General features: G+C 45.9%; 1 protein-coding gene across 3 annotated transcripts in view; it reads left to right on the forward strand.

Moving 5' to 3' along the window:
* Window positions 1-18528, forward strand: part of CDH24 (cadherin 24) — a 246919-nt gene that overhangs the window by 139182 nt on the left and 89209 nt on the right. For all 3 annotated transcript variants that reach the window (XM_077299034.1, XM_077299040.1, XM_077299045.1), the window contains exon 3: window positions 15240-15534. In XM_077299034.1, coding sequence (XP_077155149.1) covers window positions 15240-15534 — 295 coding nt within the window. The remainder of the gene's footprint in view (window positions 1-15239; window positions 15535-18528) is intronic.

The raw sequence follows: 18528 nt of genomic DNA on the forward strand, positions 1-18528 counted from the left end.
AGCCAGGGGTCGTCGGAGGGTAAGTATATCCATATTTTTTATTTTTATTCCTTTTTTTTACATGAATATGGATCCCAGGGCCTGAAGGAGAGTCTCCTCTCCTTCAGACCTTGGGAACCATCCTCTCTGCACACGCCGTACCCGGCGTATAAGACAACGTCGTCTTATACGCCGGAAAATACGGTAGCTGAAATTCAATTTTCTGACTTCAGACAATTATACTGTACTTGGTGTTTGGACTACACCTAACAGAATGCAAATCATCAGCAAGAATACTACATGTACAGACGCTAGCAGGGCTGCCACTAGAAATTTCAGGGCCCCATACTGGCAAAATTTTCGGGGCCCCCTTGAGACTCCGCCCAGGCTCCACCCCAGCCCCGCCTCCACGCTCCACCCCTCAAACTGTCCACAGTCCCACCGCTCTCTCTTGGAAAAACTCCACTTCTCACCAATCACACATTGAGGGTACGTATCCACCTTCAGGATGGCCAGCGGTTGCGTCGGAGCGGCAAACCCGCTCGGCGCTAAGCCCCGCCCCCTACTGTGACGCGATGATGCCGGATGTGTTCATTGCACACATCCGGGATCATCGCACCCCACACATAGGTGTTATGATTTTCCCAATGGCAGGGAAATCAAAAATAACAAACGGACTAGCTCTCGGGTGATGGAAACTAAAGTGACCGTGACCTGAACCTGACACGACACTGGAAGTAGCCGGGGAGTGTTTCCTACGATGCCCTAGACACCACGCGCCAGCCGGAGATCTAACTACCCCTATCAGAGGAATATACAGGCCTGCCTTACCTCCAGAGATGAACCCCAAAAGGAGATAGCAGGCCCCCACAAATATTGACGGTGAGTCAAGAGGAAAAGACATACGTAGGATGAACAGCAGATTTAGCACAGTGAGGTCCGCTTACTAGATAGCAGAAGTACAGGAAAGAGTTACTTCACGGTCAACTTCAAAACACTACTCAAAAACACCATCCTGAAATTACTTTAAAACTCCAGTGACAACTCATGCCACTGGAGTGGCAATTTCAGTCCACGAGAGCTTCCAGCTGCAGAGAGTCACATTGCAGATAGCTGGACAAAAAATAACCTTAACTAGGAACAAAATTCAACTTAGCTGAACTGGAACTTGAGGCAGGAGAATGCAACAGAATGCTACTGATACATTGTTGGCCGGCATCGGACCAGCAGCCAAGCAGCCTTAAATAGGAAACTCCCCTAATGGGTGTCAACAGGTGATCAAGGATAGAAGAAGGCAAATAAGTGGCAATACCATAAAACACCACCGGGGGAGCCCACAAACAGAATTCACAACAGTACCCCCCCCTTAAGGAGGGGGCACCGAACCCTCACCAGAACCACCAGGGCGATCTGGATGAGCACTATGGAATGCACGAACCAAATCAGGAGCATGAACATCAGATGCTGTCACCCAAGAATTATCCTCCTGACCATAGCCTTTCCACTTAACCAGATACTGAAGTTTCCGTCTGGAAACACGGGAGTCCAAGATCTTTTCTACCACATACTCCAACTCACCCTCAACCAGCACAGGAGCAGGAGGATCAGCAGACGGAACAACCGGCACCTCATACCTCCGCAATAATGACCGATGAAAAACATTATGAATAGTAAAAGATGCTGGGAGGTCCAAACGAAAGGACACAGGATTGAGAACCTCCAGAATCCTATAAGGGCCGATAAACCGAGGCTTAAACTTAGGAGACGAGACCTTCATAGGAACAAATCGAGAAGACAACCAAACCAGGTCCCCAACACAAAGACGAGGACCGACACGCCGATGACGATTAGTGAACTGTTGAGTCTTCTCCTGGGACAACTTCAGATTGTCCACAACCTGTCCCCAAATCTGATGCATTCTATCAACCACAGCATCTACTCCAGGACAATCCGAAGATTCCAATTGACCGGACGAAAAGCGAGGGTGAAACCCTGAATTACAAAAAAATGGAGAAACCAAAGTGGCAGAACTGGCCCGATTGTTAAGGGCAAACTCTGCCAATGGCAAAAAATCAAGCCAATCGTCCTGATCAGCGGACACAAAACACCTCAAGTAAGTCTCCAAGGTCTGATTAGTACGCTCAGTCTGGCCATTAGTCTGAGGATGGAATGCAGACGAAAACGACAAGTCGATGTCCATCCTGGCACAGAACGCCCGCCAAAATCTAGACACAAACTGAGTACCCCTGTCAGAAACTATATTCTCAGGAATACCATGCAAACGCACAACATTCTGAAAAAATAGAGGGACCAGCTCAGAGGAGGAGGGCAATTTGGGCAAAGGTACCAAGTGAACCATCTTGGAAAAACGGTCACACACCACCCAGATGACGGACATCCTACGAGAAACAGGAAGGTCAGAAATAAAGTCCATAGAGATGTGCGTCCAAGGCCTCTTAGGAATAGGCAAGGGCAACAACAACCCGCTGGCCCGGGAACAGCAGGGCTTAGCCCGAGCACAAACATCACAAGACTGCACAAAAATACGTACATCTCGAGACAAGGAAGGCCACCAGAAGGACCTAGACACCAGATCCCTGGTGCCAAAAATTCCAGGATGACCTGCCAACGCGGAAGAGTGAACCTCCGAAATAACTCTACTGGTCCAGTCATCAGGGACAAACAGTCTACCAGGCGGACAGCGATCAGGCCTATCCACCTGAAACTCCTGCAAAGAGCGCCGCAGGTCTGGGGAGACAGCTGACAATATCACCCCATCCTTCAGGATGCCAGTAGGTTCGGAATCACCAGGCGAGTCAGGCTCAAAACTCCTAGAGAGGGCATCCGCCCTCACATTCTTAGACCCAGGCAGATATGAGACCACAAAGTTAAATCGAGAGAAAAACAACGACCAGCGCGCCTGTCTAGGATTCAGACGCCTGGCTGACTCAAGATAAATTAGATTTTTGTGGTCAGTCAAGACCACCACCTGGTGTCTAGCACCCTCAAGCCAATGACGCCACTCCTCAAATGCCCACTTCATGGCCAAGAGCTCCCGATTTCCAACATCATAATTTCGCTCAGCGGGCGAAAACTTTCGAGAGAAAAATGCACATGGTCTCATCACTGAGCAGTCAGGACCTTTCTGCGACAAAACTGCACCTGCTCCGATCTCGGAAGCATCTACTTCAACCTGGAACGGGAGCGAAACATCAGGCTGGCGCAACACAGGAGCAGAAGAAAAGCGGCGCTTAAGCTCCCGAAAGGCCTCCACAGCCGCAGAGGACCAATTAGCAACATCAGCACCCTTCTTGGTCAAATCAGTCAAAGGTTTAGCAATGGCAGAAAAACCCGCTATGAATCGGCGATAGAAATTAGCAAATCCCAAGAATTTCTGAAGACTCTTTAGAGAAGTAGGTTGTATCCAATCACAAATAGCCTGAACCTTAACAGGGTCCATCTCCATAGATGAAGGGGAAAAAATATATCCCAGAAAGGAAATTCTCTGAACCCCAAAAATACACTTTGAGCCCTTCACAAATAGAGAATTAGCTCGTAAAACCTGAAAAACTCTCCTGACCTGTTGAACATGAGATTCCCAGTCCTCCGAAAAAATCAAAATATCATCCAAATACACAATCATAAATTTATCCAGATATTCACGGAAAATATCATGCATAAAGGACTGAAAAACGGAAGGGGCATTCGCGAGACCGAAAGGCATTACCAAATACTCAAAATGGCCTTCAGGCGTATTAAATGCGGTCTTCCACTCATCCCCCTGCTTAATCCGCACCAAATTATACGCACCACGTAGATCGATCTTAGTGAACCACTTCGCCCCCTTTATGCGAGCAAAAAGATCAGTCAGTAAAGGTAACGGGTACTGGTATTTAACAGTAATCTTATTCAGAAGTCGATAGTCGATACAAGGTCTCAATGAACCATCCTTTTTACCCACAAAGAAAAACCCTGCCCCCAATGGAGACAAAGAGGGGCGAATATGACCCTTTTCTAAAGATTCTCTGATATACTCCCGCATAGCAGTATGTTCAGGTACAGACAAATTAAACAAGCGACCCTTAGGAAATTTACTACCGGGAATCAACTCAATAGCGCAGTCACACTCTCTGTGAGGGGGGAGAGAATCAGTTTTAGGCTCCTGAAAGACATCATAAAAATCTGACAGAAATGCTGGGATCTCAGAGGGAGTAGATGAAGAAATGGGAACCAAAGGTGCATCCCCATGAATCCCCCGACATCCCCAACTCAGCACAGACATTGATCTCCAGTCCAAGACTGGATTATGAATTTGTAACCATGGTAATCCAAGTACTAATACGTCATGTAGATTATATAACACAAGGAAACGAATAATCTCCTGATGGTCTGGGGAAAGATGCATAGTCACTTGTGTCCAATATTGTGGTTTATTGCTAGCCAAAGGTGTAGAATCAATACCCTTTAAGGGAATAGAAACCTCCAGAGGCTCTAAATCAAACCCACAACACTTGGCAAAGGACCAATCCATGAGACTCAGAGCGGCGCCAGAATCCACATAAGCATCCACAGTAACAGATGATAAAGTACAAATCAATGTCACGGACAAAAGAAATTTAGACTGCAAGGTACCCATAGAAAAAGATTTATCAACCTTTTTATCAACCTTCTTTATGCGTTTAGAGCATGCTGATATAACATGAGCTGGATCTCCACAATAGAAGCACAACCCATTTTTGCGCCTGTAATTCTGTCGTTCGCCTCTAGACAATACACTATCGCATTGCATATGCTCTGGTGCCTTTTCAGAGGTCACCGCCAAATGATGCACAGGTTTTTGCTCAGAAGATACCGCCATATGGTGCACAGGTTTTTGCTCAGAAGATAACGCCATATGGTGCACAGGTTTTTGCTCAAAAGATACCGCCATATGGTGCACAGATTTTTGCTCAGAAGATACCGCCATATGGTGCACAGATTTGCGCTCCCGTAAACGCCGATCAATCTGGATAGCCAATTTCATGGCATCATTCAGACCTGTAGGCACAGGGAACCCCACCATGACATCCTTCACGGCATCAGAGAGACCTTCTCTGAAATTAGCTGCTAGAGCGCACTCATTCCATTTAGTAAGTACCGACCATTTACGAAATTTCTGGCAGTATATCTCAGCTTCATCTTGCCCTTGGGAAAGAGCTATCAAGGCTTTCTCAGCCAAAATCTCTAAATTAGGTTCTTCATAAAGCAACCCCAAAGCCAGAAAAAACGCATCTACATTTAATAACGCAGGATCCCCTGGCGACAATGCAAATGCCCAACTTTGTGGGTCACCCCGCAATAGAGAAATAACAATTTTAACCTGTTGCGCAGGATCACCAGCAGAGTGAGATTTCAGAGACAAAAACAATTTACAATTCTCTCTGAAATTCAAAAAACGGGATCTGTCTCCGGTAAAAAATTCAGGCATAGGGATCTTAGGTTCAGACATTGGAGCACGTATAACAAAATCTTGTAAGTTCTGGACCTTTGTAGCCAGGTTATTCAGACCTGCAACCAAACTCTGTGGATCCATGATTCAAACAGGTGTAACCAAAGCCATTCAAAGATTAAGAGGAGAGGGAAAAAAAAAAAAGGCTGAAGACTGCAGTTTAAGCAAGGAGTACAAATAAGCACTAAGGTGCACTTTCCAAACACAGAAGGAAAAAAAAAAACCTTTTCATATCCTTTCCTGCTTTAGTGCATAGTTTTAACACATGTGGCTGGCCAAACTGTTATGATTTTCCCAATGGCAGGGAAATCAAAAATAACAAACGGACTAGCTCTCGGGTGATGGAAACTAAAGTGACCGTGACCTGAACCTGACACGACACTGGAAGTAGCCGGGGAGTGTTTCCTACGATGCCCTAGACACCACTAGCCAGCCGGAGATCTAACTACTCCTATCAGAGGAATATACAGGCCTGCCTTACCTCCAGAGATGAACCCCAAAAGGAGATAGCAGGCCCCCACAAATATTGACGGTGAGTCAAGAGGAAAAGACATACGTAGGATGAACAGCAGATTTAGCACAGTGAGGTCCGCTTACTAGATAGCAGAAGTACAGGAAAGAGTTACTTCACGGTCAACTTCAAAACACTACTCAAAAACACCATCCTGAAATTACTTTAAAACTCCAGTGACAACTCATGCCACTGGAGTGGCAATTTCAGTCCACGAGAGCTTCCAGCTGCAGAGAGTCACATTGCAGATAGCTGGACAAAAAATAACCTTAACTAGGAACAAAATTCAGCTTAGCTGAACTGGAACTTGAGGCAGGAGAATGCAACAGAATGCTACTGATACATTGTTGGCCGGCATCGGACCAGCAGCCAAGCAGCCTTAAATAGGAAACTCCCCTAATGGGTGTCAACAGGTGATCAAGGATAGAAGAAGGCAAATAAGTGGCAATACCATAAAACACCACCGGGGGAGCCCACAAACAGAATTCACAACACATAGGGCCCTGTGTTATAGCTTGCGGCGGCGCAGCTGCCGCAAGGATCACAGACATGCTGCGATCTTAAAAGAAGCGCCGCATGTCCGGAGTCGCAGGGCCGCCGGGTGCGTGTTACCACGCATAGTGGAGACGGGATTTCATAAAATCCCCTTCACTATGCTGGAACATCTGGATGCTGCGTGTTTGACGCTGTGGCCCCACGCAGCGTCAAACACGCAGCGTTTACTTAACGTGGACACATACCCTAACAGTTCCCATCACCAGATCACACATATAGCCGGCAGCTTTTGTTTTGGCCAAAAGATTTTGTAAGCCGCCACCATAACACGGTAGACTCTTTTGGTGAGGCCCTCCTCTGCTGTAACCTATTAAATATTTGTTAAAATATGCAATACAATTTAGGTATATTTTTATTTATTTTTCAATTTTTAAAATGACCAATAATATCACATAAAAAGAACAAATACCACTACACCATGACCAGATGACATATTACCACCACAGTGATCGAATAATATCACATACAAGGGACAAATACCGCTACACCATGACCAGACCGCATATTACCACCACAGTGATCAAATAATATCACATACAAGGAACAAATACCGCAACACCATGTCCAGACCACATATTACCACCACATAGTTACTGAATACTACAATTCTGATCAGTAATAAAAAAAAAGCACCACACTATCACCATAAGTGCCATTATACACAGGAGATCTGTACTTAGTATGCAGTGTCTGTGTACAGATAATACAGTGATCACTAGTGAAATTATACAAAGGACCTCTGTATATAGTATACAGTGTATAGTGTCAGTGTATAGGTAACACTGACTTACCAGTGACGTCTCTAGGTGAAGTCCTTCATCTTTCATCCAGCACAGACCGCCATCATGTCTTCCAGCCAGGACTCGTTTCTGCAGGAAATAACACAGTTATCTAGAGCTCCGCTTGTAGAACACATTACTTAATTTTTCCCAACTTCTACATTACACCGCATAAAGAAAAAGAGGCGACATAGTGTCACTCTACACAGTAACAGGACCGCCCCCTCATTTAAAACAGTGTCCTCAAAAAATAAATACATCACTGCAGTAATAATATCCCTTAATTAGTCCCTATGGTAATAATATTCCCCATCCTGGTCCCCGTGTGTCTCATTCCTGGCGTCAGCCATATGTTCTCCCATCCTGCCCTCATGAGTATCCATCCTGCCCCATATGATCTCCCCATCCTGCCCCATCTGTCTCCATCGTATCCATCCTGCCCCATGATCCTGCACAATCTGTCTCCAATTCTGCCCCCAGTGTCTCCAATCATGCCTCCTGTGTCTCCAATCCTTCCCCATCTGTCTCCAGTCATGCCCCCATGTCTTTCATCATACCCCATATCTCCATTCTGCCCCTGTGTCCAGCATCATTCATAGCCCCTGTGTCCAGCATCATTCATAGCCCCTGTGTCCAGCATCTCTGCCCCTGTGTCCAGCATCTCTGCCCCTGTGTCCAGCATCTCTGCCCCTGTGTCCAGCATACTGCCCCTGTGTCCAGCATACTGCCCCTGTGTCCAGCATACTGCCCCTGTGTCCAGCATTCTGCCCCCTGTGTCCAGCATTCTGCCCCCTGTGTCCAGCATTCTGCCCCGTGTCCAGCATCCTGCCCCTTTGTCCAGCATTCTGCCCCCTGTGTCCAGCATTCTGCCCCGTGTCCAGCATACTGCCCCCTGTATCCAGCATCTCTGCCCCTTTGTCCAGCATTCTGCCCCGTGTCCAGCATCTCTGCCCCTTTGTCCAGCATACTGCCCCTTTGTCCAGCATTCTGCCCCTTTGTCCAGCATCTCTGCCCCTTTGTCCAGCATTCTGCCCCGTGTCCAGCATTCTGCCCCGTGTCCAGCATCTCTGCCCCTTTGTCCAGCATTCTGCCCCCTGTGTCCAGCATACTGCCCCCTTGTCCAGCATACTGCCCCCTGTGTCCAGCATCTCTGCCCCATGTCCAGCATCTCTGCCCCCTGTGTCCAGCATCTCTTACCCCTGTGTCCAGCATCTCTGACCCCTGTGTCCAGCATCTCTGCCCCGTGTCCAGCATCTCTGCCCCCTTGTCCAGCATTCTGCCCCCTTGTCCAGCATACTGCCCCCTGTGTCCAGCATCTCTGCCCCCTGTGTCCAGCATCTCTGCCCCCTGTGTCCAGCATCTCTGCCCCCTGTGTCCAGCATCTCTGCCCCCTTGTCCAGCATACTGCCCCGTGTCCAGCATCTCTGCCCCCGTGTCCAGCATCTCTGCCCCCTGTGTCCAGCATCTCTGCCCCTGTGTCCAGCATCTCTGCCCCCTGTGTCCAGCATATCTGCCCCCTGTGTCCAGCATCACTGCCCCCTGTGTCCAGCATCTCTGCCCCCTGTGTCCAGCATCTCTGCCCCCTGTGTCCAGCATCTCTGCCCCCTGTGTCCAGCATCTCTGCCCCGTGTCCAGCATCTCTGCCCCCTGTGTCCAGCATCTCTGCCCCCTGTGTCCAGCATTCTGCCCCCTGTGTCCAGCATCTCTGCCCCCTGTGTCCAGCATCTCTGCCCCTGTGTCCAGCATCTCTGCCCCCTGTGTCCAGCATCTCTGCCCCCTGTGTCCAGCATCTCTGCCCCCTGTGTCCAGCATCTCTGCCCCCTGTGTCCAGCATACTGCCCCAGCGTGTCCAGCGTTCTGCCCCGGGCCCCAGCGTGTGTGTCCAGCGTTCTGCCCCGGGCCCCACCCCCCTGGGATCGCCGTTCTCAAAAAAAAAAAAAAAGAGTTCTTACCTTGCCATGCTCCTGCGGCGGGGAACCACCTCACTTCCTCCACGCAGGTGAAGGACGCACTCGCCGGCGGCTGACAATGACGTCAGACGCCGGCGAAGTGCGACTGCGCCTCCGACTGGCTGGCGGCGGCTGTTAACCATTGACGTGCGGGCACGGGCCCGCACGTCAATAGTGGCCCGCAGCGCCGGCAGGGGGGGGCCCGCAGCGCCGGCAGGGGGGGGGGGGCCGCAGCGCCGACAGGGTGGGGCCCGGTGAGCAGATTAGACGGGGCCCGATGCGGGCCCCCTCTGCTCACCGGGCCCCAGCCAGTCATGGCTGTCATGCCCTGATGGCGGCCCTGGACGCTAGACCTAGTGGGAGATGTCAGAAGTCAGTGTGCAGGTTTGAATTTAGCTAAGGATGAGAATTATTTGTAAGGCTAATTTCACATTTGCGGTTGAGTATGCAGTGTATCGTCTGCAACCGCAAATGCATGCAAAAATGCATGGGAACGACGGAAAAAAATGCTGTGTTTGCATGCGGTTTTGCATGCGTTTGCTCTTTTTATTCACATGCGTTCGATAGGAAAAAGATTTTCAAAGAGAATTTCCTTGACACAAGCCATGCCCAATAGGCGTGTCTCATGGGATTTCTGTATATAGACCCTTGTGCAAACGCAAGCAAACGCATGTCCTTGCGTTCCTATGCGTTCCCCTAGACTGTAATGCACTCCTTGTATGACAGCGAAAATTTGACGCCTCAAAAATTGCAACATGGTGTGTTAGCCGCGCCCCGCGAAACGATGCATGCGTAAGCAAACGCGGTCGAACGCATGTACCTGCGTCCACAATGTAAAAGATATGAAATCAAGACACATGCGGATGTATGCATCAGAAACACTGCAGACACAACCGCAAAAGTGAACCCGGCCTAAGGCAGGATCAAGGATCAAAATGATCTGTAAGGCAGGAGCAAGGATCAGAATTATCTGTAAGGCAGGATCAAGAATCAGAATGATCTGTAACTCAGGATCAGGGATCAGAATGATCTGTAAAACAGGAGCAAAGATCAGAATGATCTGTAAGGCATGAGTAAAGGACAGAATGATCTGTAAGGCAGGATCAAGGATCAAAATGATCTGTAAGGGAAGATCAAGGATCAGAAATATCTGTAAGGCAGGATCAAGGATAAGAATGGTCTGTAAGGCGGAATCAAGGATCAGAATGATCTGTAAAACAGGAGCAAAGATCAGAATGATCTTTAAGGCAGGAGCAAAGGTCAGAACGATCTGTAAGGGAAGATCAAGGATCAGAATGATCTGTAAGGCAGAATCAAGGATCAGAATAATCTGTAAAACGGGAGCAAAGATCAGTATGATCTGTAAAGCAGGAGCAAAGGTAAGAATGATCTGTAAGGCAGGATCAAGGATAAGAATGATCTGTAAGGCAGGATCAAGAATCCGAATGATCTGTAACTCAGGATCAGGGATCAGAATGATCTGTAAGGCAGAATCAAGGATCAGAATGATCTGTAAGGCAGAATCAAGGATCAGAATAATCTGTAAAACAGGAGCAAAGATCAGAATGATCTGTAAGGCAGGAGCAAAGGTCAGAATGATGTGTAAGGGAAGATAAAGGATCCGAATGATATGTAATGCAGAATCAAGGATCAGTATCTGTAAAACAGGAGCAAAGATCAGAATGATCTGTAAAGCAGGAGAAAAGGTCAGAATGATCTGTAAAGGTACCGTCACACTCAGCGACGCTGCGGTGATATAGACAACGAGCCGACCTAAACTAGATCGCTGGAGCGTCGCTGTTTAGGTCGCTGTAGAGACGTCAAACACAGCAACTCCAGAACGATGCAGGAGCGATCCAGTGACGTAACGGCGACTCACTTCTCGTTCTCGCTGGTTGTTAGCTCCATTACATCCATTGTTAGCGTCGTTGCTTTTGATGTCAAACATGACGATACACGCCGACCTGGCAACGAAATAAAGTTCTGGACTTCTAGCTCCGACCAGCGATGGCACAGCGGGATCCAGATCGCTGCTGCGTGTCAAACACAACGAGATCGCTATCCAGGACGCTGCAACGTCACGGATTGTTGTCGTTCTCTTTGCAAAGTCGCTGAGTGTGACGGTACCTTAAGGCAGGATCAAAGATCAGAATTATCTGTAAGGCTGGATCAAGGATGAGAATGGTCTGTAAGGCAGGATCAAGGAACAGAATAATTTCTATGGCAGGATCCAAGTCAAGGTCAGCACAAGACAAGTACATTAATGCAAAGTTACTCAGTGTAACTAAAGTTACAATGGTTTCCCTGTTCACCTTTTTTTTAACTGATTCTACATCACAGTGTTAAAAAATAATAAAATTAGCTGGTCATCACCTTCCCAGGGTACCATGCTGTGACTCTCATAATTATGTACAGGCTGCAGTGGTCACTTCGCTTCATCTGGGCTGCAGCTGATCGTTTGGGGTCAGAGGCTCTGCCTATGTAGACAGCACGAGTCACTGAGCACTGTTATTGGCGCAGAGCTGGAGATGTGACTTCATCGCTGCAGCCTGTACACAAACTCCGGCGCAGCCGCAGAGACAGAGTGCTGGATATGAAAAGGGCAGATGATTGTATTATTTTTAACAGTGCCATGAATAATTAGTTTAAAAAGATAAAAATGGAAAACCCCTTAAACTGTACTTGTTTGCCACACATGGTAACTGTACCGAGGGCCAGGGTGGAAGTCATGGCGAGGGGCTTCTGTACTTCTATTGCACCCCGGCGCCCTGCTGCATTAATAAAGAAATGTCCATTTTGTAGTGTGCTGTGTGTGTCAAGTGCTTCACCCACCTGTGGGTCTGGAATCTCTTCAGCATACAGAGCTCCTGTCCTTTTCAGACACACACAAATATAATCAGAGTCCTTGTTCTTTTCCAATGAAACTTTACTGAACTCAGGCTTCTTCGTGACAGTTACAGTCCACCCATTTTCACAATACATGAGAACGCCATCTCCTGCACTTTCCCTGGTCTGCTCCTTCAGCTTATCTTCCTGCACCATGGTTTCCAGGCCCGCAGTTCCCTGAACCAGCCAGCTAGCTGATACTGAGTGTTCCCCGTCCACTTTCCCCATCCTGGGCGACAAATTAGTTTGCCTCTGCAATTCCTGTTCGGACCATAAGTCCCAGACGTCATGGGAGGTAACCCACAGACTACCCACTGATTCTTCCAGGCTTCCCATTTGCTCCACGATCTAGCATCTCCAGACCTCCTTCCTTAAATCTTCAGTTTCACTCCCTCAACTCTGCCCTGTTGCTCTCTGCCACAACTCACTCTGGACTCCTACAACTCCTTCTAGAACAATCCTCTTCATACTGCTCTAGCTCCTCCCACTAGCCCTCCTATTGGCTAAACAATTTAACTGTTACTGAACCATTTCTTATCTTATCTTAGGCTACTTTCACACATCAGGTTTTTTGCATCAGGCACAATCCGGCTAATGTTGAAAAAAACGGATCCGGTGCAGATTGTGAAAAACTGATGCAACGGATCCGTTTTTTTCGACGGATCCGACTAGCATATCCAGATAATTGGATAAAAAAATTTTTTAGAGCATACTCAGTTTTTAAAAAACGGAATCCAGCGCCGGAATCCGTCATTTTCTGGATCCGGCTCCGATAGGCTTCCATTCTAGCAAACAGCCGGAAGCACCAGATCCAGCGCTTACGGCTTTTTCGCCGGATACAAAAAACGTTGCTATGGACGCTTTTTCCAGAAACCGGAAACGGTAGATTTGCCGGCGAAAACCGAACGAAACGCAATGTCATCCGGCGCAATCCGGCACTAATACAATTCTATGGGAAAAAAATCGGATCCGGCGGCAACATTCGCCGGATCCGTTTTTTTAAATTTGGCCGGATTGAGCCTGACAGCGAAAACCTGATGTGTGAAAGTAGCCTTAATCTAAATCTGAATCTAGCACACAGCTCTATAGTGCCCCCCTTAACAAACCAGCCGCCTGCACACCCCCCCACATAACTAACGCAAGTCCAATAGCTGTTTGGGAAGTGTTGAGTCTCCATAGACATTGTATCCAACAGATCCTGCTGATATGCATGAAGCTGGCCAAGTTTTATCTAATGTTTATTTGCACCTTTATATCATATGGTGTATATATGGACAGACACAACTTTACATTTTACCAAGTGTTACTGTGTAATGTGTGACAATTATAAATATATTGGACAGATTTGTTATATGACTGGTCATTGCCTGACTGATGTACTATACCAACAATAAAATAATACAAATAAATAGATGTCATTTATATGCTAATTTCATTGTGAACTAAGGAATCATTTTAAAAAAATTAACAGCCATCATGAAAATCGACTAAGAGATATAAATGTAAAGTATATGTGACAGTGATAAAAGGGCAATCAGTGTAGATCTAGCAAAAGAATATGTGTTTCTGGGATTGCAATTGTAATGTCAAAACCAAATTGCTTTATTATATTAAGGCTACGTTCATATCACCTCTACCGATTATGATCTGCTGGATTGTTAATTATGGCCTAGCAAATACCTGTGTGCCTAAACAGTATCAACTTCCCATTGACTAAAAAAAAGAGAATCCAAAATGTATTAAAGGGGTTGTCCGGCCTGAAAGTATAAGTCTAAATCCTATAAGTTGATGGAGCAAAATGCCCCAAGGAGAAGCAAGATATCAAACATGATAATATTTAAAAATAGTTTTTATTAAACAAGCAATATAAAATCATTTAATATCACTGTAATAAGTTATGATAGTTGGTTAATGGTGAAGACAGAAAGTAGGACATCTCCATGGGTAGTGATATGCAAGATGTAAATGAGGACCCTGAATAATATTATCATATGACACGAAAGAACAGGCCAGGTGTATAGAATAAAAGTCAGTCCTGGACAAGAAACAAAGTGGCATCAAAGAACAGAAACAGTGTTCCCACAATCTTAGTCAAGATTCAAAGTCAGGCATGAAAATAACTATATATATATATATATATATATATATATATATATATCAGTATGTACAGTATAACTGGGCAAGCCATGTGGTGTTTTATCCTCAATAAAGTGTAATATAGTGTTTACTCATGATGTGGGGCCTGGTATATTTCCGTCTCCCTGACGCTCGTTTGGCGTTAGGCTTCCTCGGGGGGCTTAAGGTACAAGTCTGCAGTGACTTTATGTGACTGCAGACTTGTGAATCTTCACAGTGTGTGCACTGCGCGCTTTGAGGACTCTCCATTGCCGGGAACAGCCTGTGAGCAACCTCAAGTAATTGATTTGCATACTGCGGTTACAGAATGTGGCTGTAAGTATTCAAATTGCATGCTTGTGGGAACTTGACCGCCAGCACCGGAGAACCCTCACAGCGTGCAGACTTGTGCCCCAAGGCTGGACAACCCTTTTAAGCCTTGCATTTCAGTACAGTTAATGCAAACATATACTGACCTAAGAATGCAAAATCTTTGCCAAAAAGGCATTCTTTTAGCATATGTTTGTTTATTGAACTCTATGGGCGCATTGGGTGTTAACATAAGGATATTTTCCTAATATACAATCTGACTACCTGGATGGAGGAGTCAAGCAGAATAGCTGTTGTCTGAATATGTTATGTCAATGGCTTACCTTACCTTGCTTGTCTGCAAATACTTCTAGGGATTGTAATATCATCACGGTACATGCTTTCATTTTCACTATATGTGAATATTGCAATTTATTGTTCACAACCCGTGTAACATGTAATGATTTTTTGCACGTAACCAGGTGCACAGATCATATGGCTTCCATAAGTGATCACAGAGCAGCTTCTGGCATTTTACTGCTGTGGGTCCTATGAGGGTTTAGTAAATGACTAATAAAATGTAGGAAATGAAGCCTCTAGGCTTAGAAAAAAATACTAATGACAGTTATACTCTATCATTTTATATAATGCATTTTATGGCTTCTCAGCTGCACACAGATGCGGATCGAGGGGAAGGACGAGCCAAGTACCTCCTGACCGGAGAAGGAGCCGGTTCTGTCTTTGTCATTGATGAAAAAACTGGCAATATCCACGTTACCAAGTCTCTGGATCGTGAAGAGAAGGAGGAGTACGTGCTGTTGGCTCAAGCTGTGGACAAACTTACCCTTCGACCTCTTGAACCCCCTTCCCAGTTCATCATCAAGGTGCAGGACATTAATGACAACCCCCCTGTTTTCCTGCACCCTCCCTACAGGGCCTCTGTGCCGGAGATGTCCAACGTAGGTGAGGGGGGAACTGAGGTGTCTGTGTTTAATATGTTACCACTTAAATACGCTGAGGTGCGAGGATGCTTTTTAAGTTCTAACAGAAGTGACAATGATAAATGCATCGCTATCCGATTGTGCTGACAGTTTGCAGAAGATAAGTTGGAATTAATGAATGCAGAATTGAGAGGCATTTTGGGAAACAAAAGTTAATGAAAGTAATAAAAACTAAGAGGAACAGCAATCCTATGCATACACTAATATTGGTAGCAGTTATCAATGCCAAAACAATTACGGTACTATATTTTTAAGCATGTATGACATATCATGTGTGTTTTGTTTACTGCTTACTGTTTATAAAGAACACATAACACGCATGAGATGTACACTCACCGGCCACTTTATTAGGTACACCATGCTAGTAACGGGTTGGACCCCCTTTTGCCTTCAGAACTGCCTCAATTCTTCCTGGCATAGATTCAACAAGGTGCTGGAAGCATTCCTCAGAGATTTTGGTCCATATTGACATGATGGCATCACACAGTTGCCGCAGATTTGTCGGCTGCACATCCCAAAGATGCTCCATACAAGGCAGGATGGATCCATGCTTTCATGTTGTTTACGCCAAATTCTGACCCTACCATCCGAATGTTGCAGCAGAAATCGAGACTCATCAGACCAAGCAACGTTTTTCCAATCTTCTACTGTCCAATTTCGATGAGCTTGTACAAATTGTAGCCTCAGTTTCCTGTTCTTAGCTGAAAGGAGTGGTACCCGGTGTGGTCTTCTGCTGCTGTAGCCCATCTGCCTCAAAGTTCGACGCACTGTGCGTTCAGAGATGCTCTTAGGCCTACCTTGGTTGTAACGGGTGGCGATTTGAGTCACTGTTGCCTTTCTATCAGCTCGAACCAGTCTGCCCATTCTCCTCTGACCTCTGGCATCAACAAGGCATTTCCGCCCACAGAACTGCCGCTCACTGGATTTTTTTTCTTTTTCGGACCATTCTCTGTAAACCCTAGAGATGGTTGTGCGTGAAAATCCCAGTAGATCAGCAGTTTCTGAAATACTCAGACCAGCCCTTCTGGCACCAACAACCATGCCACGTTCAAAGGCACTCAAATCACCTTTCTTCCCCATACTGATGCTCGGTTTGAACTGCAGGAGATTGTCTTGACCATGTCTACATGCCTAAATGCACTGAGTTGCCGCCATGTGATTGGCTGATTAGAAATTAAGTGTTAACAAGAAGTTGGACAGGTGTACCTAATAAAGTGGCCGGTGAGTGTATATATCAGACATTGGGTGTAGAACGGGTTTCACTCTCCATGATGAATATTCTTCAACTGCTCATCTTCCAAAACTGTCCTCCAATGCGTTTGGGCAGCTGTGTTTCTGGAACCCCAAATGAGTATTGTACTAAATATCCATGCTGTTATGGAGGCCAGTGTGGTCCCATTTCATACTGAAGGGTAACTGGCCACTAATGGCGTTGTAGGGGATTTTAGGTGAGAAGATACAGAGAGGCTCCAACAGGACACAATGCATCCCAGACCAAGGTTTTCTGATAACTCTGCACTTTTCCACGGTACACCATTTATGATAAAGATAGTCCATACATATTATAATGAGTATTTACTCTGGTCTAAGGCTACTTTCGCACATCAGGTTTTCACCGTCATGCTGGATCCGTCGACTTTTGAAAAAAACGGATCCGTTGAAAATTTTGAAAAACTGATGATCTGTTTTTTTTGCCGGATCCAACTAGCTGATTTCCGGGCACTAATAACTGGTCTGGGGAGGAGAGAGAGAGAGTGAGTGTAAGGGCTTGTTTCCACATGCGAGAATCACGTTTGTGTCTCGCATGTAGAAACCAAGCTCTGGTGTCTGCACTCCGGAGCAAAGCGTGCGGCCGCATAGGAACACATGGAGCCGCACAGCTCCGCTCCTGAGTGCCGGCGCCAGAGCTTGGTTTCTACATGCGAGACACGGACGTGATTCTCGCATGTGGAAACAAGCCCTAAGTGTGAGAGTGAGTGAGACAGAGACTCCAGAATGGAAAATGCATCTACGGGGCATGCTCAGTGTAAAAAAAAACGGAATCGGTAGCCGGATTCACTCATTTCACCTCACATTTCATCCATTTAGGGCTAGAACTGTCGCTGTGCGTTTTTTCGCCGGACAGAAAAAACGTTCCTCTAGACGTTTTCTCCGGCCACCGGAAAAGTTATTTTCGACGGATTCGACAAAAAACGGATGAAACGTTAAGCCATCTGTCGCAATCCAGCGCTAATACAACTCTATAAGAAAAAAAACAGATTCAGCGGAAAAAAATGATCCGTTTTTTTCAAAATTCGCCGCATTGTGCCTGACGGCAAAAACCTGATGTGTGAAAGTAGCCTAAGCTATATTATTTGCAAAACATTTACTATAGTAGTCCCAAAACCTGAATACATTATCTATTTATAATACTAATCTATTTTAATTTGCGAACCCATCTAATTACTGGAGAAAAAGATTTATTCTCCCAGAAAACCATAATAATATTTAATGGTTGGTATTATTTTTATATAATAACATTAATAGAAAAGATAGTTTTAAAGGACAATGTAGGGCAGTGATAGTCATCTTGACATATTTAGAAGTATGAAATGCAGCCTTTGACTCCATCAAATCCTACCACAAACTCCATTCAGCTAAGTCAATTGGTAGGCACCATCACACACGTTATTTTTGTTATAAAGCCGTAATTGTGGCGGACGGTTTCTTGTATACAGTATTTATTTAACTAAAGAGCCTTCAACAAGAAGAAAAACTAATAAAAACTTTGGGAAAGATATGGTTGAGCAGAGCACACTAGATACAGTGAAGCTCACACTTAATGCAGAGTAGGTTTTCCAGTTATGGTTGAGAAGAGCTCATACTTCATACAGAGTAGATTTGTTACTTATGGTTGGGCAGACCACACTTCATACAGAAGAGCTCATACTTCATACAGAATAGGTCTTTTATTTAT

The sequence above is a fragment of the Ranitomeya variabilis genome, chromosome 1, assembly GCF_051348905.1.
Source record: "Ranitomeya variabilis isolate aRanVar5 chromosome 1, aRanVar5.hap1, whole genome shotgun sequence".
NCBI lineage: Eukaryota > Metazoa > Chordata > Amphibia > Anura > Dendrobatidae > Ranitomeya > Ranitomeya variabilis.